This window comes from Aphelocoma coerulescens, chromosome 5, assembly GCF_041296385.1.
Source record: "Aphelocoma coerulescens isolate FSJ_1873_10779 chromosome 5, UR_Acoe_1.0, whole genome shotgun sequence".
Lineage (NCBI taxonomy): Eukaryota > Metazoa > Chordata > Aves > Passeriformes > Corvidae > Aphelocoma > Aphelocoma coerulescens.
In genome coordinates this window covers 64,289,454-64,312,870 of record NC_091019.1, presented here as the reverse complement: position 1 = coordinate 64,312,870, position 23,417 = coordinate 64,289,454, and the positions used below count along the sequence as shown (strand labels likewise).

Here is a 23,417-nt window from a genome sequence, read left to right as displayed (position 1 = left end):
TATTGAGAATGTGTGATCAGGGTCAGTTCAGAACTTGCAAGGAGATTAATCAAAAACCAGAAGAATTGTGTCTGAATAGAACATTAACTGCAGTGTAGGAAAACAGTGGAAAGGATTATATCTGAGGAAAGGTCTGCGGATTTCTTTTGAAAGCTTGTGTATGGTTGGATAGAGCAAAGGTTTTGCTTCATTTAAGCTAAAAAAGAAAACATACTTGAGTTGGTTTTCTGCAGCTCTCCTATTCCTTGGAGTACTTTTGACTTTCTCAGAGTGCGGATTTGTATCCAGCTGTAGGCTTTATTCACAACATCTCAGTATCGATGTAAAATCAGAGAGCAGAAACATCAGACTCTAAAATCTATGTTTATTGAAGCAAATCACAGCATCAAACGTCTGCATGTTTAATATTTGTTATAAAAAGGAAACTGAGTGCATTCTGGAAGTTAAACTAATCCCCTTGGTGTGTACAGGCAGGAGGTCACACATGTGGAAGTGGAAGACTCAGGGTTTTTTTCTTAAAATATGGAAAACAGTTTACTCTGAAGAAACAAGTCTGGGAAATGAAGGACTTTGATGCACTTCTTGTATAGAACCAAGTAGCTGCTCCTCTTCGATCCTGGCAGAATCAGGGATGAATAGTTTTCCATTTTCAGCTGACATTCATAAATGGGTAAGTACTGTAGCAGTCCACGTAGTTCTACTTTAAAATATGCATATAAACCAAGAAATTACTTTCTAGGCTATTAAGGTTTGTTTTTTGTTGCTGAAAGCAGTAGCTTGCCTAAGCTATTTCATGCTCCTTAACAGCAGGCTGTTCTTCAACTTTGCTTACCAGGTTGCTTGAGAATAGATTTTTCCTAGGAAGTCAGGAACTTTTTATTATCCAATTCAAACTGAAATTATGGCTGGTTTATACTTAGAGGAGTAATGCTGCTCTCTGACTTGCTCAGTAGTGATAGAAGGTAGAAACTTGATACTTTGAGAAGATAACAACCTCCTTCTTCTGTACCCTAGTGAGAAGGTGTGTGAGCATGCTACAGCACTGAGCCCGTGCCTTGCTCTAGGTAGGGTTTGTTAGTTCAGGGTGCCAGCAGAGAAGTTTTACAACTGTTTGCAAAGTCCTCCTGAAGTGTCGTGTTTCCTGTTGGGATCATCTGCACAGCCTTTGGTTCTGTTTGTCCTGAGCAGTTGTGACTGGTGTGACTATGAAACCTTCCAAAGATTACTCCTCTGGCGTGTTAGTTGCAGTCTTTGTTTAGTGCGTTTTGTGATGTCGTCTCAGTTGTGTCTGGTTATTCTGCACTGTCATACTTGTGACTTACTTGTCCTCTGGTCTGCAAGGCAGGTGAAGTAGAGGAGGATTTGGTCTAAGCTCCCAGCTTGAAGCAGGATCTCTAGCTGGTTTTGCAGTGTACTTTGTGCTGTCAAATCCTTTTTTGCCTCTACTGTTTGATACCCTAAATCTCGTTTGTGTTGAGGATGCTTTTCCTTTTATCAACAGAAATCCTTATGTTTATTCTTGCTCTGTCCCAAGGTCACCACTGAAAAGCTTGCATGTGACTTGTCACAAGTTTAAACCTTGAGGGACAGGAATGGGGATGCTGGCATAGGGAGTGTGCCTGCTTCCAGAGACTTCTGAGGCAAAGCTGCTCATTTTGTTTGTTTTATAAAGACATCACTAAATGGTGCCTTTGCATTTTTCACTTTTCCTTTAGAAGGCTTGTTTCCCTCTTGATAAGATGCAGTTCAGGATTTTATGCCTCCCTTATCGTTGCATCGTATTTGTTTTTAGGCATCTCCTGGTGTAGCTTTATGTGAACTTGAGTTCACAGTGACATTCCCGTACTTTGGGGGACCAGTTCGTGACTTGTCTGACGATCTGTAAGTAACATCTGGGATTAGACTGCTTTAATCCTATTACTTGCTAGCCTGCAATAGTCTTGGTGCTCATGTTAAGCAAAGAGTACAGTCGAGAGCAGTGGGAGTTCCAAAGCAGAGATTAGTGAGCTCTGAGGGCAGGAGCAGCGCTGTCCCAGCTCCTCGGCTGTGCTGCAGCACCGAGCACCCTCTGCACCACCAGCTGTGCCCCTTCTGTGCTGACTCCTCTGTTTGACCTTGTAATGTGGCCTCCTGTGCAAATACTCTCTCTGCAGTGTTGATGACTGGGTCGTGATTTGAAATCAAACAAAGACCAGGGAAGGATGGTGGGCAGCAAACTGTCTGTAGGGTTTTCTTGAAGTCTGAGTAGGCATCGTGGTGCTGGGAATTCAGCACTAAGAGTAACCTGTCTTTGGGTTTGCCTAGGAATAAACATCTCTCTCCTTCCCTTTCCACAAACAGCACTTGTTGGTGTGAGTTAAAAGATCTTAGGATCCAGCAAGACAGTCCTTGTAGGAAATCCTTGTACAGTGAAGCTTCAGCAGTTTAAAATACCTGGTCTTGGAAGACTTGTCACTGAGGGGCCGTGTGGCAGGAGGACACAGCATTTTAGTGTGATGGGATTATGAGTGGTGTGTGAACAAGGTGACACTGGACTTGCGTTGTCTTCATCTAGACAATGCTTCTTCCATTACTTGTACTGATTAGTATCACCTCTGTTCCTAAAAATAGCAACTGTCAGCTGTTTTGCAATGAAGTTTCGCTCAGTTCTTCATATTCCAGCCTTGGAAGTCCTCGTGTGAGGTCACTGGGAAGACACACGCAGCTGGGTAGTACAGCAGTCATTGGCTCATGGAGAAGAAAGAGTAATTCAGCTAAAAGCTTTCCTCTGTTTCACAACAGAAATGTCATCTGTCGGGAACACATTATAAACAGCAGTTGTGAAAATGGATACAGACGATGTCTACAAAGCTGAAGTGTTTGTTGTATTAAAAGCAAAGTGGTTTGGAGATGAACTCTGTTTGATGGGGAATGATATGAAGGTGCTGATAGCTGAAGGACCTATTAGACATCCTGCTTTCAATAGCAGTTTGTTTCTCCTGAAGGGAGGGAAAGCAAGCAAGCTCTGTTTTGTGCTTCTGGAAGTGATTTACTTCAGGTCATTTTACAGTATACTTTTTAATATTGCACACTGACCTCACTGTAGATAGAACTCATGTGTTTCAAGGAGGATGAAGTAGATGTGAGCTGTACCTAATCTGGGTAGCAGAAAGCTTCCTGTTCTAGGGAATTGGGTACAAAGGCCACACGTGCCCTCGTCAAGTGTCTGTCAATAAAGACCTCATGTTCTTCTGTCATATTTATTGCTTATATTAACTGTGATATAGCTACATTGCTGGGTAGCAACTAATTGTATTTACCAGAGGTGCAGGCAGCTGCACAGTGAGATAAATGCTGTGTAAAATGTTTGTTTGCTGTGCTGCCTCCCCAAAGGAGTGGGGACAGGCAAGAAAAGTTATGAGACAGCTGGCACATAGTAGGTTAAAAGCAGAAGGCTGAGAATCATTATGGTCATCTCCTTGAGTACTGTCATGTTAACTGATCCCTGTTGTTGCAAAATTTTTTTTTTTTCTCTTTACATTCAAGGAATTGAGGACAAAAAATTGTTGTCAGGCTTTCTCTCTGAGGAACATTTTTTATCTTTTTGAAATACTTATTGAACTGTAATGATGGGTTTAGTGGGCTTTCAAATTACTCTTTACCCAGAAATACGTGTGCTGTCTTTAGACAGCTAATTTAGAGTCCAGTAAGTTCATAAGCTGTCATGAAACAATTTTATTCTTCAAACTGGCAGGCTTTAGTAATGCCTCAACAAACAGGTAGGCTTCAGACTTCTGACTTGTATCCTCTTAAGGCATGGAAATGTCATGGGTGAGGACGGAGTGGGACTGACTGAAGACAATTAGTCACTGTATGAAAGTAAACAAATTGAAGTGATTAAAAGCTTAAACCTCTGCTTGCCTATTACAAATGAACTGGAGCCCAAATGTGCAAACCCTTGAGCATGTGCCCTTAGGAAGAGTGAAAGAACTGTTTAGTCTGGACACAGAAGTTAATGGGCTGAAACTTTGATATAAGCACAGCTGTATTTCTTCATGTGCAACAGCATGAATTCAGTTTGATTGTTGGTGTGTGATTTAGTGCTGGTGAAGCCACAGCCTTTGAAACAGGAGTGGTGTGTGTGTGTGTGTCCTCCTTTTACAGGAGATGCAGAGCTGGTGAAAGATAGCAAGGGCTGTGTGGTTCCTGCTTCCCAGCACATCCCGTGGCAGGGTTCAGCACCTCACAGACTGACTGTGTTTTTTATGGAGCATTGACTAATATACCAAAATGTTGCTATACTTTCAACTTGCTTTCCTCCTAGTGCCTGTTTGACCTCTGAGAGCAAAGAGCTGTGCAGCTCAACACTTGGATTCAAAATCATTTTGGTGTTGAAGAAGAATCCTTCAGACTTGATAGGATTTATTACCTTGTGCTTGCCCTAACCTTTCTGCTAACATACGTGCAATACTTAGTTTGAATTGCATTCTGAATCTTAAAATTTGCTGGAATAGTTTCTCAGTGTATCAGGGAGTGAGTTTTGATTCATGAGTTTGGTGTGTGGCCTTCTCTGCTGGGCTGTGGGCAGAAGACCCATTCCAGAAGTCCCAGAGCCATGTGTGTGATGGGAGAGGTGCCCTGCTGCAGGTCTGCACCTCCTCTGGCAGGGCTGCAGTGCAGGCAGAGGAATTCTTCATAAGTGTTCCCTCATCTGACTCTGCCAGAAGATTTAATTAAATGGGCTGTCACCACCTTGGTGGCTTTTGTCAAAAAACCACCAGCAAATTAAGCAAATGGAATGATTTGGAATTGGGGGCAGATCTGTGAGGAGGCAGGTGTTAGTGCATATGAGCATCTGAGTAACCTCTTCCATCGGGGCGAAAACTGGAGAAGGAAGTTTGGCAGCAGCCAAATGGACAAGCCTTGGGTGGTATTTTACTCCACTTTTGTTTTTAGCTGGGCTTCACTGGAAGAATGAAAAGTCTGAAAGATGAGAGAAGCCTCAAAACACCACTGGTGATGCAGCTGCCCTTGGGATGGCGCTGGCATTCCGGGAGGTTTTAGGAACGTGGCTCCATGGGCAGTGGCTGTGGAAGCTGCAGTGCTTTAGCCTTACTGACTGTGCTGAGATTTGTTCTCTAGGTGAGATGCCTTGCTGAAGGTGCTGAGGTAGAGACTGCAAACTGCTTGTTTAGTTTTAGGGATGTGCACTGCAAATTATTTTCCATAATTTTCACAAGTATTTTCTTAATACCCAAATGTTCTTTTCTACCCTTTTTGGTAATGAGTCCCTGCACCCATTTGAAGACTTCGATGGAGCTTTCCCAAAAGCTCGAGATATGTTCCTTCTTTTCCCTGTGAAAGATAAATAAGCTGGTTTTTTTCCAGTATTTTCACAGTCTGCTTGCTGTCAGAGCAAAAGAGCTTTAACTTTTGCCTTGGGTTTGGTGCCTTCCTTTCCATGTTTGAGCACAAAATGCTGCAGTTCCATGGCTCGCTCAGCTGTGCCTTATCTCTGGTTGTGCAATCCCACTTCCAGCTGCAAAACTGGAGTGCCATATATCCAGTTTTATTGCAAGTTTGGAGTTTCCAGCATGCAGAGACTGGTATAATCCAGCAAATAGCTGTCCATGTAAGGATGCAGGAAGACTACAGAAAGTACAGTTCCCTCTGTAAGCAAAGCCAGGGTTTAAGTGATTAGCAGGGTCTAAGTCAAGCTCTGTGTACCCTCGCAGTTTATTATGTGCAATGTGACTTTAAATTCAAATCAGGAATTGGCCTCTGATCATTTTTATTGCTGGTTTGCACCTTCAGCTCTTTGGAGGAGACTGGTTTATATTATGTCTTTACCTACTGGAAATCTCTTGGTGGAGAGAGAACAATGGTAAAATGATACTTTGTTAAAGGGTAAGCAGATTTTTGAGGCAAAAGTGATTCGCTCTTTCACCTCTGGGCCTTCTGTAGCCAATCCAGGCGGGAAGGAAGGAACTGGATTTGGGGTTGGCTGGGGTCCAGTTGCAGACTCTATTCAGACCCAAGCCAGAAGAGTATGGGCTGATTTGTAAGTTTTGGGCAAAAATGACAGTTGAGAAAAAGCAGCTGTCTCACTTTTGTGAACGGATGAAATTAGTTACGAATATGTCCGATGGTAAAAATGGGATGCTTTGTGCTGTACAGAGATTGAGAAATGCATTAAAGATCAGTTTGTCACGCCTAAGTCAAGAGACCAAAACACTTAACTGAGTTAAACTAAAAGAGATAAGAATGTATGATGCTCTTTAATAACCAGAAAATAAGTGTATTCACTTGTAAAAACAACTCATTCATTGTAACCACAAGTGCAAAGGGATGTTCTCCCACCTCCTGCCACCATTCTTACTTGTGCATGAACTAAGTGGGTCTTGCATAAGTGATTGTGAGCAGTCTTTGGTTTACTTAGTCATTATTAAATCTAAAGGCTCGTCTGGTTAGGAATAACACACATTTCATTTTCTTCCTGCTTCTGTTCCTAGACTTTGTTCTGTATTTGGAGAAGGATGGAGTTTATTTGATGTACAGACATATGCAGTGTGACAGCTGTTGTCAGAATTTTAAAAATGTGGTATAGCAAGCAGAATTTGACAGGACTTTTTAGTTTCTTGTTATTTTTTGTTTTGGAAGAACAAAAGTCCAGATAGTGACTGTTCAGATGGGCAGTTTGTCTTGGCATAAATGAATCCTGGTTAAAATCCGGAGAAGTTCTGAACAGGTGCCTGTTTCACACTGATGGTCATAACTGCTGGTAGCCTCTAGACCTGCTGGTATTTGTGGTGTGGGATAAGCTATTTAACAAGGTGGTCAGTTTTGGGGTGGTGATACCACAGGTGGAGTGAAGCAGTCACTGCTCCTGTGCTGGCACCACTGGCTCCCTATCCCAGTCATTTTCTATCTGCCTCTGGTGAATACACTGTGATTTACTGAGAGATGTAGTGACAGGTGAGGTTGTAGTCTGTAACTGGAAATGAAGGATGTCACTGAACTGATTTTATTCCACAGCCTCCCGATGCTATTTGAGCTTTGGTGAGGAGAGGCTGTAAGATGAATGAGATTCCCACCCCCCTCCTTGTTAGACATCAGGGAATCCATGTGACTGATTCTCACCTCTGAGGAAAAGCTCCAATTGGAGCTGTCACCTCAGTAGACAAAGGAGGAATCCAACTGCAAGACATGTACCCAGAGGAAATCATGCTTTGCTGGTTCCCTGGCTTATGAAACTCCTTGTTTTTTCATTGTTCTCCTTGTCAGTACTATTGCTTCACCTCTGCTGCCTGCAGTAGTAATAACAGTGTTGGGATGTTGAGTTTGAGTGGGAATGGACACAAATGTTCTGCTACCCCAGGTAACTCAGGGGTAGATGTAGATGAGAATAACTCTGAATGTCATCTTTTCTTGGAAAACCAGCTTTTTGGAGTCATTTTGAACACAGCCTGAAACCGCTTTGAGAATTGTAAACAAAGTCCCATGTAGTTTAGCAGCCTCATACTTTGCCTTGTGTATGAGCTCAGTTCAGAGCTAAGAATAGTATTGTGTTACTCAAACATTTAAATTTTCTGGATGTGGAAAGTCTCCTTTTCCTAGTGGTTGTAAAATAGCCTAGTGGAGGATTTTTGTCCTTGGCCAAAACTCTGAAAGGAAAAATTTGGGATTTGTTCAGACATGAATGCCTCTCCAGTAGATTCCAGGCTTGTTCCTTTATAATGGGCAGTTTCAGGAGATTTGCTTCTGAGTTTTACAAAGATGCTGAAGGAGACTGATGGGGTGTGAGTATTTCTGGATGTCATTCTTATCTTCTGCTCCCCCTCAGGGTGGTACAGCCTGACAGATTTCTACAAATGCTCTTTCCTCTGCTTTTGATAGGGCTGTAGGAGGAAAGGAAGGTAGTTGTGTGAGACCCGTAGAAAATGTTCCTGTGGGTAAAATGCCAAAGTATTGCCAGAGTAGCAAGGGAATGTGTGGTTTATATTCTGAAATACTCGTGCAGCACCTTAAGCTGGGCAGGGGAGGACGGGAAAGAATTTGGGTATCTGCAAAACCCACCTAAAAACGAGATGGTACAGATAAAATCTGAGTCTTGTATATATATATCTTCTCATGCACTGCAGTGGATGCAAAACTCTTTAGCATTTTACCACTCCCCTCTTCATCTGAAAACAGTGCAGCATGGCCAAGGTGCCCTTATGGAGAGTGATGTCAGGTATAAAAACTTGAGGGCAACAGGGAATCTCTCGAGCCAGGCAACTGTAATCAATTACTTGATTTCTGTGTCTCTGAACTAGCTCCTGCAGTCATGCTTTGCTGGGCAATGCACTTCCAATTTCAGTCTTGGGCTCATGAGCTTTATTTCCACAGCTGAATTTCCATTTGGCTTGCAAAAGCTACTTTTAAGTCCCGTAATGCTGTTTGATATTATGGCCTGTACTTGGGGAAACATTGCTTTAAACAGATCCTCTGTTTTCTTGGTCTGGTTTGCCCCACAGGGCATCCTTGCCTTTAAAATCAAAGGAATCTAGAGAAATGGAGTGAAACATATGGGATGGCTTGTTTTCTTGAAGGTTGGTGAAGAAAAATAGTAATAGTATGCTGTCTGTCTTTGTGGGTGTTGGCAAAGAAAAAGAGCTGGATTTCCAAAGGAAAAAATTTGAGGGAGAGCTATCTGTGGTTTTCAACTTGTTTTCTGTTCTACAAACCATTGTGCCACTTGTGCACATTACTTAATATCTGTTGGAATGAAACTTCAGCTTGCAGAGTATAACCAGAAGTAGATGGGCTGGAATAGCCCTGCGGATGAGCTAAGTGAAAATTTCGCTCTGGGAAACTTCACTGCTGTAGAGCCTTCAGTGTGGCTTCAGAGTTTCAGAGCTTGCATCCATGTATAAACACTGTCTTGTGTGGTTGTCTTGCATAAAACTCTTGATGCTTCAGTGAGGAGATGCCTTCCCATCTGCAGACCACGGCAGTGCAAGATCTCTTGTTCAGGCACTGCTACACGAAGCTCTGTAGTGAGATTCTTCTGGAGATCAGAGTCTCTGAGCAAGATTTTCCACTTTTGGAAGTGGAAAAACATTAGGAATTCATCACTTCTGTTGCTTTGATTCATTCTTAGTAAGTGGTGTTTTCTGAGGCCTGTGAAAAGCCAATGTTTATTTTATGTAGCATTTTGGGAAGCCCTCTTAAGGGAAGCAAAATCTCAGCGTTCTGTAGGTGAAAGTGTGAAGCTGAAAGACTTCACTGTCATGAAGGTACATAGATCAGAATTCATTTTACTGATCAACAGTAAGCACTTAATGGCTTTGCAGAAATATTTTCCTGGCTGGAGATGTCTGATTAACTTTGTTATAGATTATGATAAAAGCAAACACCCAAGGTTGCTGTGAATTAGTAAGCTGTCAGTGTTTTTTAAGTCTGAAGAAGATATATTGAAGTCTAGTTCTCTGCATTGCTGCGCTGTTAATTTCTGGCGTATTAAGACTTTTAAAAAAACCCCCACAACTTCAGCAGTGCTGTGATGCCTCTGTACTTATGGTCCACAAACAGATCCAGTAGGTTTCAGGTGTTTCTTTCAAACTGGGTATGAGGAGTAATTTATCCAGTAAAATGGATTTTAGGGCACATAACACACTTACTAACCAAGAACAGACAGAAAGGTAACTCTTGGCTTTTTCTCTTTACTTACCCACTCTAAATGTGCTGGGAGTAGGCAGTGCAGTAGATTATCTTCCCTTTGACAGCTTGTGCCATGGAGCAGTTGATATAATGCAGAATCAGTGATATTAAGGAAGCTGCTGTGTTCAGAGAGGCAGCAATGCTTGCGAGTGCTACAAAGAAGGAGACCCAATTCTTTCTTTTCTGTTTCTGAGGCAAATATTTGGGATTCTGTTCAGCAGTTGGGATTGAACTGGGAGCTGTGCATTTGTAAGGGTGTCTTTTTCCCCGGGAAGCTAAAAGGAATGTTAAAATGGATAGAATTTGACTTGGATGTTGCAGCTCAGGATGCAGTAGTTGAGTGCCTCACTTTCTATTCAGTGCACTGCTGGTGAGATCACCTATATTCACAAAATGGATGCAAATTTTATCTCTTCCTCTGTGCTAAATGGTACTGAAACCAGCCTAAGAAGATTCTTGTCATGTGTGAGTGTTTGAAAAAGCTGTAACAGACATCCTGGAACTTCTTCCACTGTCTGTGGAAGCACAAAAATGACCTTGCAACTGCTTTATTTGGAGGTGAACTGAAGTTATAAGAAAGCTATCACCTTTTCTTATGAAAATGTGAACTATCAAATAGTCCTTGACAGGATTTTAGGGAAAGCACTTGATTTCTTAGGAAATGACTTGTTGGGACTGTGCTTTTATTTTCAATGGCCCAAATGGTCCTTTGAGTGAAATGTAGTTTCTCCATAATGTTTAATGTAGTGAAGTTTAAGCTGTAACATGGTGTTATTACTGTTCATTCTCAGGCTAAAATTCGAACAGATTGGTTTTGTCCCTTTGAGCATGTGTGAAGCACAAAGAGGTTGGGAGAGTGTCCAGAATGTCAGGGCAGGTGGGTTTTGAGGTCTCTCGTCCCCTTGCATGCGATGATGTCTAATTTGTCTCAATTTTGAAACTTGCAGCCTTGATCTGATGTTGAAGAGCCAATTGTAAATAGTTTCCAAACAAAGCTGTGTGGTTCCTAAGCCTCTGGTGGTGTGGATCAGCAGTCTTCCTCCTGCCCTTCTTTCTTCCTGTGCCCTGAAACCCAGCTGTGCGTAGTACTTTGCATTGAAAGGATTTTGTGTTTTTCTGACTTGTTTTGAATGCAGTGAAAGCCAGATCTTGCTTTCTGCTGTATTTGTGTATATTTAACCAAATGGCATATCAAACAATTCCAGTGGTGTTTGGCTAGATTATAGATCCTTCTCAGATGAGTAGCATTTCCTCCATGCTATGAGAGGTTTAGGGTTGGAAAGAGGATTCTCTAAACATGGTGGTTTGCCCACCTCTCGTGCTCTTTTAGCTGGAATAAAAAGCATCCTTTGAAATGAACCTGATTAGTTTATACCCTGTATTTTGCTGTGCACTAACATTGCTGGTTTTATGCAGCGGTGAATGGTTTTAGCTGACAGCTTTGGAGATGGGCTTAAAGCACTGAATAAAATTGCCTCCTTGTTAAATGAATGCTGGGGGGAGCAGTAAAATGTTGGAAATAAAGATTGTTAAGGAAATCATTATGTGAAAGAAGAGGTTTCCTTGCCCCATACCCTCTGCTTTCTAAAAGGAGAACCTCTTGCATTCTAATGCTCTGCTAGCATATTACTTCTATTGGAATTGATATAATAATATCTTAAATGTGGTGGTTTTTTCTGTTGAAGTTGCTAGTTTTCTTTTTCCCTGCTAATATGAGGGTTATGGATGACTTCTGTGTTTAATGTTGTCAGACTCAGGTCATCCCTGCCTAGAGAGTTTTTAGCTATTAAGTTGTTTGGACCTGTCAGGTTATCTGACTGCTTTAACTGAAGCTTGTCCTGATGCTCTAGTAGGCTGCATCAGCATGTTCCTTGGGTTCTTCCAGAGTATCAGCTTTTAATCAAACTCTTGTGTTACTTATACAGCTGTCTTTGATTTCACAAAAACAAAAGTAACAAATTATTTTCCAGAAAAATTATTTGGGACAAGTAACAAGCCACTTGCTAAGAAAAATTAAGGAGGGTAATAAGAAGTTTCTGCAGAAAGTTCCTCCCAGCCTAGAAGAAACACCAGCTCTTTTGTGTTCCTGACTGAATCTCCCTGGTCTTTTGTGACAAGTAGCTGCAGTAATGGATCCCTGACTCCTGTGCCCCTCACTTGGGGACTGGTTGCTTCTGCTGCTTCTCTATTTTCTTACTCCAGAATTTCTTCCTCTGCCCCTCAGTGAGGAGAAGAGCATCAAAATAGCAAAGAGTTTTGGGAATTTTGGAGGAAGTTGGATGTGTGGTGTCATTAAAGCTGATTAAAAGCAGCTCTTACACAAACCCATTTGGTATTTGCAAGCCAAGAGCATCCTTTAACTTTTTGTATAGGGTGCAGTTAATACAGATCAGGTGCATGTTTCTTGAAGTGCCCATGTTAGGTAAGCTAAACATGAATGAGGATTAATCAGCTGTGTTTTCTATAAATATTCTCCCTGAAACAAACTTGATTTTTTTATTACTCTTCTGTTACAGCTGTTATAATAGCAGGGTAGTCCTGCTGGTGGTGGAGGAAAATGTGTGGAGTGGAATAATTAAAAAATGAATTAACCTTATCTGTAGGGTACCAGATTCATTCATTGCTTGGTGGGTGGAGGTGGGGGGAACAGGAGGAGGCCACAGCATCCAGGAATAGCCTTTTCTCCCAAACCAGAAGAGTGACCAGTTCTGTTTCAGAACACCAGGGAATAATTAAGGTCACCCTGGAGAACCTCAGCTACTGCACATGTGACTTCTTGTGGTGTTTCCAGTAGATAAGGTTATATTTAATTTGTATACCCTGTGAAGGAGGAAAGTAGGTTCTAGCTTATCTGATCTGCTGTAGGTGCCTCTGAAAGCTTTGTTTGTTGTTTTTTTCATGGTGTACATAACCTTTTACCGTGTGCTCAGCTAATCCATACTTGTGATTCTGATCAGAGAGAGGCTGGCTGGAACATAAAAGCTCTGTGCATATAGCATGAGGCTTTTGGGCCAGCTCACTGCTGGGTTCCTGATGGTAGGAGCAACTTTTGAAAGGTAGCTAAAAAAAGTAATTAAAAATAACTCCTAATCACGAGCCAGTGATGCAAGTCAGCCTTTTCTCTGAAAAATCTGGGGTCATGGCACAGATCAGGCCAGGCTGCATTTCACTGAATCACTGCAGCCTCTGAGAAGGTTTGAGGACAGTACAGGGAGCAGTAAACAAAGCAAGGAGTACTAAAATTTGGTGCTGGGGAAGAGAAGGCTTGTGGTGAGCACACACAGGGCTAATCACTATGCCAATGAGTGTTCCAAAAGTGCTGGAGAAGGGAATGCTTCCTGAAGTGCTCTATGATAGTAAAATGACTTCACAAATTCAAGTTGTAAGAGCAGACACTTGTCTCAGAAGCAGAAAAGAAAAACCAAACCAACCCCAAACTGATTATAGCCACAATTAATAGCTCCAACATACCTTTCTCAGGGATAATCAAGTTCACAGATGCAAAAACATTGCTTTTAATTGGGTAAAGAGATGAGATTATTTGGGACTTTGGAACTTGTTGGTTTGGATTTTCTTGCTCTGCAGGAAGACTGGCTTTATTAAGCTGTACAACTGGTAGTGATTAGGAAGCATTTATGCCTATGGAGATGTCTTAGCCAGCAGAGTCTGAGGTGGGACTGTGTCTTTCTTTCAGGACTTCCTCCCAGGTTGCATAAACCAAAGGTCTTGGACCAGTGGCTTTTGTTAATCAAAGGATGGAAGTCCTTTGGTTATCCATGAGTTGCTTATTGCTGCAGTCTTTGTACTTAATACTGCTTTAGTTTTGCTGTTGTAACTACTTAAAACATTTTCCTTCAGAAAGGAAGAAAAATCTGATGGGAATTAATCTTCTAGCACGTGAGCCTGCTGTGAGAAGAGAGAATAGGTCATTGAAGCTCTTTGGTGGGTTTGGCAGGAAGTGCAGGAGACTTGCTTGACCTGGATCTCCCTTGCTATGTGCATGGGGACAGTTTTAACTCTAAAGATGTTAAAACACAGTGGGGAGGCCCAGATCTTCCAGACTAACTGAAACAGAGATGTCATGGATTGGCTGGATCAAGCCTTTGAGTTGGGGATGGAGCAGGTGACTCTGCCAGCTCTGTTTTCTGTCATTCTGTAGCCAGGAAGCAGCTGTACATTTTTCCAGCGATGATGTGATGCAGTGGGGAAAGAGCACCCTGGGAAGACAGAAGGGAACCTTCTGGTCAGTCAAGGCTTGTTGAGTGCCAGGGGATGAGGGCACCAAGGATAAAACAGCATCCTCCTTCCAGCCTCCAAGAAAGTCCAGCATTAAAGGTGTTTGTTGCAATCTGTTGTAGTGGTCTGTGCAGCCCTGCACTGTTCAAGGAGCAGTCGTGTGTTCACTGCCAGAACTCCCAACAGGAATGGGATTAGCAGTAGTACCTCTGGAGGTGGAGGCTGCTTCTGAGACAGACATTGATGCATGCCATCAGCTGGAGACAAGCTGAGACCTAAATTCATATTGAGTTAATATCTGTGACGCTGATACAGTGCCAGAGAACACAGTTCAAAGGAGGAAATGAACCAGGGGTATCCTGTTGGTACAGAAGTTCTCCTTAGCTTTGCTTTTGCTATTTGGCAACTCTTCCCCATGAGATTAAGTTTGAGAATAACTTCACTGTTCTGTTTCACTGAAATTCACAGATAACTGGCAGACAGCAACTGCTTATTTTCTGAAGCTCTGATGCAGAAGAATGTATTTGAAAGAATTCTTGCCTTTTTTCCAAAAGGAAATCCTTAGCCATTCTTTTGCTGAAATACTGCTAGATACAAATTGAATTGTTGAGGTTGTTACAAGGGGAGAGGGTGTAAGGACTATGAAGTACTGGCAGTGATATTATATAAAAGGAGACACAAATACGCTTATTTTGTTGTCAACTTTGCATATGTTGAAGCTTTCTGTTTGTGTTTTGCTATAAACTATAAACGTGTGACTTCTTCCCTTTTAATGTGTGTTCAAGGGAGGGAGTGTTGGATGCTTCAGCAGCAGAGGGTTTTCCAGTTAGTCAGGACTTGAGTGTGGAGCCATGAAAAACTCTGGGGCTGGGTATTGCAAAGGTGAATAATGTATCTTTAGCCTTCATATGCTGTGGGTGTCATGATAGCTGTAGACTCGCAGTACTTCCAAGGGAATCTCTCCTGCTCTCTCTACTGTTTTCCATGTTGCTGATAAAAGTGCTTCTGTGGCTTTGCAGTGGGCTGGAGAGTGAGGAATGTGGTTTTAAAACCAAATTTAAAGCATAAATCTAGTTTTGTTTCCCCTTCATGTGAACCAAGGAGAGAAATGGTGGGAATGAATTAAGAAATGAAAGGTGAGAGTGCTGCTTTTGGCAGCAGTGTGGGACCACACTGGTTCAGGGATGGTAAAAATACAGTGTAAGCACAAAGTGAATTTTGGTATGTGTGGAGAATGTACTACAGGATTCTACCAAATATGGGATCAGAATGTACTTACAAGGGAAGATTTACTCGAGTCTGACTTGACTTCTGCAGCTTTATTGTTTAGTGAGCAAAGATGTGCTGTTTGACTCACTAGAGCTATGGAAACAACTGAACTGCAGCATCTCATCTGTTTATAGCCAAGTCTGTCATTTGGGATGGTTTTCACCCAAAAATGATGAGGTGTGCCATAGATCTGTTAGTTATAGACAAGGAAAGCAAAGTAAAATTACTCCTTTTTGTCTGGGGGAAATATTACCGGTGAGAATCAGGAGTTGTTCAGTTTTAGCCTTTTGGGAGGTAGTTTGCATAGGTATGGAGAAGTATTTAAGTTTCATGATGATTTGTATTTTGATAGCATTGTAAAAAAAAAAAAAAATCAGCTACATGCAGCACTTTCAATGTCGGCTAGCATATACCTTAATTTTAAGGATGACTTCCTTGAGTTGACATCAAACTTTCCAAGGTGCAGGTCGAGGTTTAGAGCTCTCGTGCCAAGTAACAGAGCTGTCATTTACTCTTCGCCACTGTCTAGCCTGGATTTTTTTAAAAAACAAAACCAAAGTAAACATAAACCAAAAAAGCTTGTGTAACAAGCTATCTGACACACAGTTCAAAGCTTGTTGCTGATCTCTGAAGTAGACAAGTACTTGTAGTAGTACAAGTAGTACAAGACTTGTAGAAAGTAGGAACTTGCCACCGTGGACTGTGGGAGAGAGCATGTGTGGTCTTGCTCTCCAGACAGCCCTGAATCCAGGCAGAGGAGAGGCTTTCATTACATATCCCAGCCATGGGAAAAGCTTAATTGGAGTTTGCAGTTCATTGTATACCAAACTCTTCAAGTGTTTGATGTAAATCTGTAGGAAACTGGCTTTGATAATTATGGTGCCCATAGCCCATGCCAGCACCACTCCCTTATTTGCAAGGAATAGTGCTATCAACTGAGATAATTATCCCAGGAGGTTTCATAATGCAGTTTGTCCCAGTACTGCTGTCACTGACAAGTGTTTGGCAAAAGTACAGCACCACTCCTTCCACATGTGTTGGTCTGAGGAACATCTGGAGAACTTTGGAAGTGCCCCATAGATCTGCATGTGGGCAGGATGCTCTCAGAGATGATTGTTCTGTCCCTGGGAAATTTGATTTTTTTTTCCTTGTTTGTTTTATTAGTTGAGAACAACATTTGTTCCAGGCTTTTTTGGTGGGATGAAGGAGAATTTCAGATGCAAGTTCTTTTGGTAGTACTGGCCTTCTTGTGAAGCAAAAAGTTGTGTGCTAATGTGCTGGTCCCTAAGCTGATCGTGGAGCCATTGGAAGAGTGCAAGGAGAAGGGAAATGGCTCCTGCTTGTGGAGGAGCTTTGTGAGAGGAAGCTTCTGTTGGTTGTGGGGAAGCTTGGAGTCTCCCAGTGTTTTGTGATGGGGAATTTGTGGCCTCAATCCTTGTCCCTTCTCCATCTGTGATTCCATCCTGTTGCTGCTCAGAGGGAGGCACTTGTTGCTCACCCAGGCACTGCTCAGTGGAAGAGCTGAGAGCACTGGAGAAGAGAGGGCAGGTTTTGTTGTAGTTCCTTGTGCCTGTGCTTAGAAAACCTGGCTCAGCATGGTGTGGGCAGCTATTCCCCCTCCTGGGTGCTGAATCCTGCTGTGTCCTATGGGCCAGCTCCTGTCAGAAAGGCAGGGATGGGCCAAGGCTGTGGGGCTGCTGCCTCAGGAGCAGGGCAGAGAGGGTGGGAGGGAGCAGTCCTGCCATGGCTGGCAGCATCCCAGGGCATTACTGCTGGGTCACTGTGTATGGAGCTTGTTCTGGGGCTGGGAAGGAAAGGTGTGGCCACAGTGCCATGGGGAGGGTTGGTTTGTGGGGAACAAGTTGAGAGGCCTGGTGCAGGAAAAATGAAGGCATCTGCTGGCTGTGGAGAGAGGCAACTTCTCACACCCTTTTTTTTTCCCCCTTCTAAAATGTGCGTATCCCTAGGAATTGTCCCAGCTCTTTCTACTGCTGTCGAATCAAAACCAAACTTGCTGGTCTATAATTAAAGCATAACAAATAATAAAACTACCACTCAATTCCTCTTGCCCTTTGTGGAAAGGAAATGTAGAAATGGGCACAAGGAAAACCTTCATGAAAATTTGTCAGTGCTAATCAGGATAAATGAGTTCAGCTTTCACTTTGCTTGTATTTCCTTCCTATTTGAAGTTTCCAAGATGTCTTTTAACCTTGAGCTTCTTTATTTCTCTCTTTTAAAAGTAATTAAATCCCACAAAAACCTGAAATGAATTAGAATGGCCTTCCCCAGTTAAAATTGTTTTCTGAAAATGAGAAAAAACCCCATAAACAATAAAACCCCACTTGCCTGGTTTTAACTTCCAGTGGAACTACTTTAATTCAGTACTGTTTAGCAGTTACACAAGTATAAGAAAAATTAATAGTTACAGGATATAAAGTTAGCAATGATAATATATAGTAGTTATACATTATTTCTAAGGGAATTGTTACTTTTTTAGGTTTCCAGATAAAAATACTTGTAGAAGGAATGTTGTCTTCAACAAGTTAAAACTTGCTGGCATATTCCTGATAATAGTGTCTTTGAAAGAAAGCATGTGCATATATCCGGGGAGATTCAAGTGGAGAATCAAATAACTCCTATTTTAATTGCTGGTGTTTAAGCTGCCTGTGGAACATATTCATGTATTTTTCTAGGGATTGGTCTCTTGTGATGAGGATCCACTGTGCTGCACTTCTCTGGAATAGGGTTAATAACAAATTTCCAAGGTGCAAGTAGGCCTGGCATGAAATAGTAGTGATTTACTCCTGTTGGTTTTGTGCTGTGTTAGGGAATCTCTTAATATTCCAGAAAGACACAGTAGTCTTCCCTATGAAAATGGGAGTGAGAGGACAAGTTCAGCTGAAAGTCTCTTAACTTTCTATGTGGCTTCAGCATCATGTATTGAATGTGCATTTTTTAAATGTCTGAGTTTTATGTTCTACAGTACTGAGATTTGAGATTATTTTGATCTTAAATCTGTTCTTGCTTGTGCTCAGTCGTTCAGCAGTCCTGCATTTGGGATTCCTGCTGTTAAGATGTGGTGGCTGTGCATTGTGAGCTGTTTCCCCATGGGACAGCTGGTGATCCTTGCCTGGAGTGAGCAGTGAACCTCCTCCAGAGCCCCAGCAATGAGGTCTCTTGCTTTCATCCATTGCCCATTTCCTGCTGGTTTGCAGAAGGGTGGGAGGTTCTCAAAGTGCATTCTCTTGTTATTCAAATAGTTACATATACAGGATGTAATGGTAAGAAAAAAAATATTCTGGGTTGCTGCATTGTTGCTTTTCTTTTTCATATTCTTTTTCTGCCTGCAACGTTAGCCTTTAATCATAAAGACTGTAGGAGAGAGATGCCTGAGATCAGTATAGAACAGACCTCACCAGTAAGACAGAAGTGATTTATCAGTGGAATAACATCTATAGTTTCTTGGGCAAAAGTCTGAAATCTCAGGATCAGGAATGGAAGAGGCAGTAAAGCCCTGAAAGCTCCTCCTAGACCAGCTGAGTGTTGGCAGGAATGATGGTGAAAAGCCTCTACCTGACCTAAATCTTGGGGGTGAGGTGGTGGTGTATTCTGTGCTTGTGCAGTGCAAAGAAGATTCCAGTTGATCCCTTCCCTGGGGAAGGAGCTCTGTCCCCTTGAGGCTTCAGACTTCTCTGAATAATTAATCCATAGGGTCTGTGTCCTCAGGGAGAGATGAAAGAACTGTCAAGGGCTCCTGTGTTACACCTGATAAAGAAAGTCATTAGTGAGGCTTCAGATAGTCACATAAATTAAAAACACTTGCATCCTCTTTCTTTAATAATAGATAAAGCCTTTAGGATTAACGTTTTTTTAAAAAAAGGGGGGGAAACACAACTAGAAAAGCATTCTATGTGAGTAATATTCCTTTTCACATAGTTTTACTTGCCCCTAAGTTACTTTGGTCTTCCAAGTTGCCCCTGTTCTTCCTCCACTCCTACATGAGATGTGGGGAGAGGGGTGGTAGGGTAAAAACATTTGAAGCCTCCTCATGTTCTGAAATTAAAGTGAAGATGCAGAGTTTGTGCTTCCAAATTCCTTTGATTCTAGAGATGAGGAGGTGTTTCTGTGGCTGAAAAACGGAGTATTTAATTTGTAGTTAATTATCTTCTTAATGAGAATAAAATTTCAACCATTGGTAGGTAAAGAATGTTTGAGTGCTCATAATTCAGGAAGCAAGCTTAGCCTGGTTGTTAATTTTTTTTGTTTTGCCCCGTGCGTTTGATGATACCAAAACATTGTGGCCAAATTATCGCTGTCTCCTTTCCTGCATTCCAAACTGGTGGTGGTTTATGCTCAACTTTTTTCCTTTATTTCCAGATATAATGGATCCCTCCCTAACGGTGACAGGGGGCGCAGGAAAAGCAGATTTGCCCTTTATAAGCGACCTAAGGCAAATGGAGTTAAGCCCAGCACTGTTCACGTCATCTCTACTCCTCAAGCATCAAAGGTATGTGACACTGGGCAAATCCTGGTTTTTGGTGATCCTGAGTGGAGAAGAACTCCGGGTACTACTGCTGATTTACCTTGCTGCCAGTTTATTCTGTGCTAGTAGGATATATTTGTTTAATGAAGAGGCTGCAGTGGATTTTCTTTCTGGGGTATATAGCTTTAATCCAGTTACCTGTTTAAAATGGTCTGTAAGCTCAGGTATGAGATAATCTGACCTTCCTGCCCCTGTTCAGAAAGCTGACTGTCAGTGCTGTTTTATCTGAGCCATAGAGTAGTCAGGGGATAAAAACACAAAGTATTTTTGTTCTTTCTCACTGGAGTGATATTTCTTTCCTCTTTGGAAGATAACTGACATGCTATAAAAAATGTTCTGATCTCTTTGGGCCTTTCACTTTTGTTGCTAATAATGATGCTACACAAATTTTTACCTGAAGTTTAGTGTGGGTGAAGGAGGAAAAGCAGCCAAGTAAATATTTAACCTAGCAACATATTAGTGTATAGAACTGTCCAGGTCAGAATTCCGGTGGTGGAATGTATTTCAGGCTGCAAAAGGTCTTCCTATCTCTCTTCTCAAACCCTTTTTCTTAGAAGGAAGAAGTGGGTAGAGTCTGGGCCAAACTGGAGGGGAAGTTCTGTGGTGGCACTCACACAGGAGGATGGTTTGTTTGAGATGTACCTCACTGAAATACCTCTTGGGAGAGAGAGGGAGAGAACCTACACCATTCTCAGAAAAGTGTTGTCTGTCTTGGACCAAGAGAAGAATGTTGTTTAATACATAGTATGGGATTATGTTTTCTCTTCTAATACACACCATACACAGTATGTGCCTAAACTCACCAAAATACACAATATTAGAGCTTGTTCTCTTTGAACATTGCATAGGGCTTGCCTACTGCAGATAAATGTGGAGTCTTTTGGATTAAAAGTTACAGTAAATATTTTTCAGTGTTCCTTTTATCAAAATGAAAGCTTTTGTGAGTTAAATCTTCCTGATGGAATCAACCTTCAGGATAGACCTGTAGGGTATGTTGGTAATTCTAGTCTGTTGCTTAAAATGTAACAAATGGGGAAAAAATGTGTTTTACATAGTGGATGGAAATATACACATGTTCTTACTGGATAACCTTAAGCATTTAGACTGCAGATAGTATTTCAGCATTTGAGTTGCAAAATGTTTAAACACCTGGCAGACACCACATGGAATCTGGTTAATGTTCATCTGTGGTGTTATTGTAGTGCAGATAAAATATGTGTGCTGTACAAATTGGTGTCCTTATAAAGATAGCAGAGGGTCTGGGACATTAAAGCCTGTCCTCTGAGCATTTGGATTCAGGGAGATGTGTCAAGTTGAATGTATTTTGCACTTTCTCTGAACCCTTAGAAAAGAGCTTTTGTGTATTTGTGCTGCTGTCTGGGGCAGGGCTGGTGGATGAGTGCCAGAACAGTGGTGCAGTGACTCTCAGTGAGTGCTCTTTCCATACACAGAAAGGACACTTAGATTTTTAAGATGCTGTCATCAGCTTTTCTCACATCTTAGGCACCAGAGCCTGAATTGTTTTACTGAGAAGTGTTTCTGCATGTATCTTGTGTAAATGAAGAAGCATAGGCTAATAAAAAGTGAACTGCTTAGTTCTTAGCAAATAATGTGCAACTTGACCTCAGAAGTTTAGTTGTGCTCTCAGTCTTTCAGTCTAATTTGTATTTAGGGAAGATGAAACAGCAGAAACTTGTGCTGCACAGGATATTAACAAGTTTCCTCCCTTTACATCCTTCATTTTAACTTTTCAGATACCAATTCTCTGTTTTGTTCTGCTTGTCTGTCACTGTAAACGGAGTATGTGAGTAAAAAGACATATGTAATGTTTAGAGTGCTGATGCTTTTTTGGGTGATGGATCTGGCAGAGGTGGGAGAAGCCCTGATTGCCTCCACTGGCTTTGTCTCTGACAAATGGAGGCATGAATAAGGTGCATGGCTGGTTTTGTGCTGATTGCATTAATGCAGCAGCTCAAGAACTGTAGCTGTCACCAATTTCAAGTTCGTGTGTCAGCCTGAACACTGCAATAGATGGTAAGAGGATGCTTTTCATGTTCCATTGTCCCTACTGTGCAGGTGTCAAGGACAGCTGGAGTAGCAATGGCTTCAGTAGTAAATTTAGCTGAGCTAATTGCATATGAATCACTGCCTTTTGTTTTTTCCACTAAGCACTCGTTTTTTTGCCACTCTGCCTTCTGAGGTGCTGAAGAGAATTCAGAAATGTTTGGCCTTCTGAGGGTATATGGGTGTATTTGGGGGGAAAGCAGTGCATAGGGTAATAAGTCTTAAGATTTTTCAGAGTTGTTGTCATTGTTAAAAGAGACATACACCTCTTCAACATGATGCACTTGACTTTAAGACCTATTTTATTAACTCTGTGCTTAGGCACCATTCAGAAAATTTTGTGGTGTCCCCTATTTGACAAAATCAGCCTATTTGAGACAGACTTTTTCCAGCATTGTCAAAATTGGTTTTACTGTAAGAAAGAGCTTAAAGCTCTACTGGTGTCCTGAGCTTGTCTGTGTGAACATGTCTGGGGTAGGGGTTTGGTGAATGAGGGACTGTGAGTCTTCATTAACTGAGTATGGATCTTTCTCAAGATTTTAATAATCCCCTTTGCTGAATTTGAGAGTTTCTTTCAAAATCATCACATCACAGGAGAGGCCATTCCTTGCCTCTTGACATGGGTCTCATGATGAAGAGGAAGGTTTATCAGTTATGATCACAGAATTTGTGAAAACCTTCCTCTGACTACCAAACTTGTAGGTGTAAGTTTGCTGTTGGCTCATCATAACATACTTAGGGTTGGTGATTTTTATTTTCAGGCTATTGGAGCTGGTTAACAAAATCAGAAGTTAGTTGTAATGTTTATTTCATTTAGTAATGTTGTGTTAACTGTTGCTTTCATGCACAATATTTAATGCTGTGAAACTCCAGTCTGAGTGTGCTGGTGTCTGAAATGATTACGGGGTTTTTTACTTGGGCAGAAATTTTCCAATAAGTGCTGAACTTCACGTGAGAGTGGCATAAAATATTTTTTTTCAGAATAATCACCTGGGAATGATGGGATGCTGAACTGGACTTTACTGGATTTTGGGAGGAATAGGGGAGGCTTTCATAAGGGTTTTTTATATTTTGGGGGTTTGTGACTTTATTTGTTTGGGGGTATTTGAATGTGAAAGGGAAAGGGGAGTCTGTGACTGAAAACTAAACCAGCTTAATATCACTGTGGAGTAATATTTAAGGCCAGTATGTTTTTCTTACAGATCCTAAGCAGGTCAGTAATATGCTAAATAAAACTGTATGATCCCAGTTTCTGCAAAGCGTGGGTGTTCCTGTTCCAGTACACGTCCAATCTTTTGATTCAGTGGATCATTAGGTTAACACTTGGCCCTGTGCAAACACAAGTGAATCTTCATTCCTCATTCCTCTTCTTCATGACCATCCTCTGGCTTCTTGCTGCACGATATTAATTGGAGTTCTTTTTGTGGGACAGTGGAGGAGAACTCCCCCAGTCTCAAATGAGAGGGGTGCTGGCAGCTGGCATTAACACTGAGCTCACTGGTGTTGCTGGACACTCTGATTATGGAATCCCCCATGACTTCAGCTCTGCAAGCATTTCGATTTCTCTCTGGGCTTCTGATGCTTCAGAATTACTTCCATGAGTGTGAAGTTTAGAGAAATGAAG

General features: G+C 41.8%; 1 protein-coding gene across 4 annotated transcripts in view; it reads left to right on the top strand.

Annotated features, from left to right (window-relative positions):
* The window catches only part of PELI2 (pellino E3 ubiquitin protein ligase family member 2), a 66,055-nt gene that overhangs the window by 5,390 nt on the left and 37,248 nt on the right, over positions 1 to 23,417 (top strand). For all 4 annotated transcript variants that reach the window (XM_069018571.1, XM_069018572.1, XM_069018570.1 and 1 more), the window contains exon 2: positions 19,564 to 19,693. In XM_069018571.1, the coding sequence (XP_068874672.1) occupies positions 19,564 to 19,693 (130 nt within the window). The remainder of the gene's footprint in view (positions 1 to 19,563; positions 19,694 to 23,417) is intronic.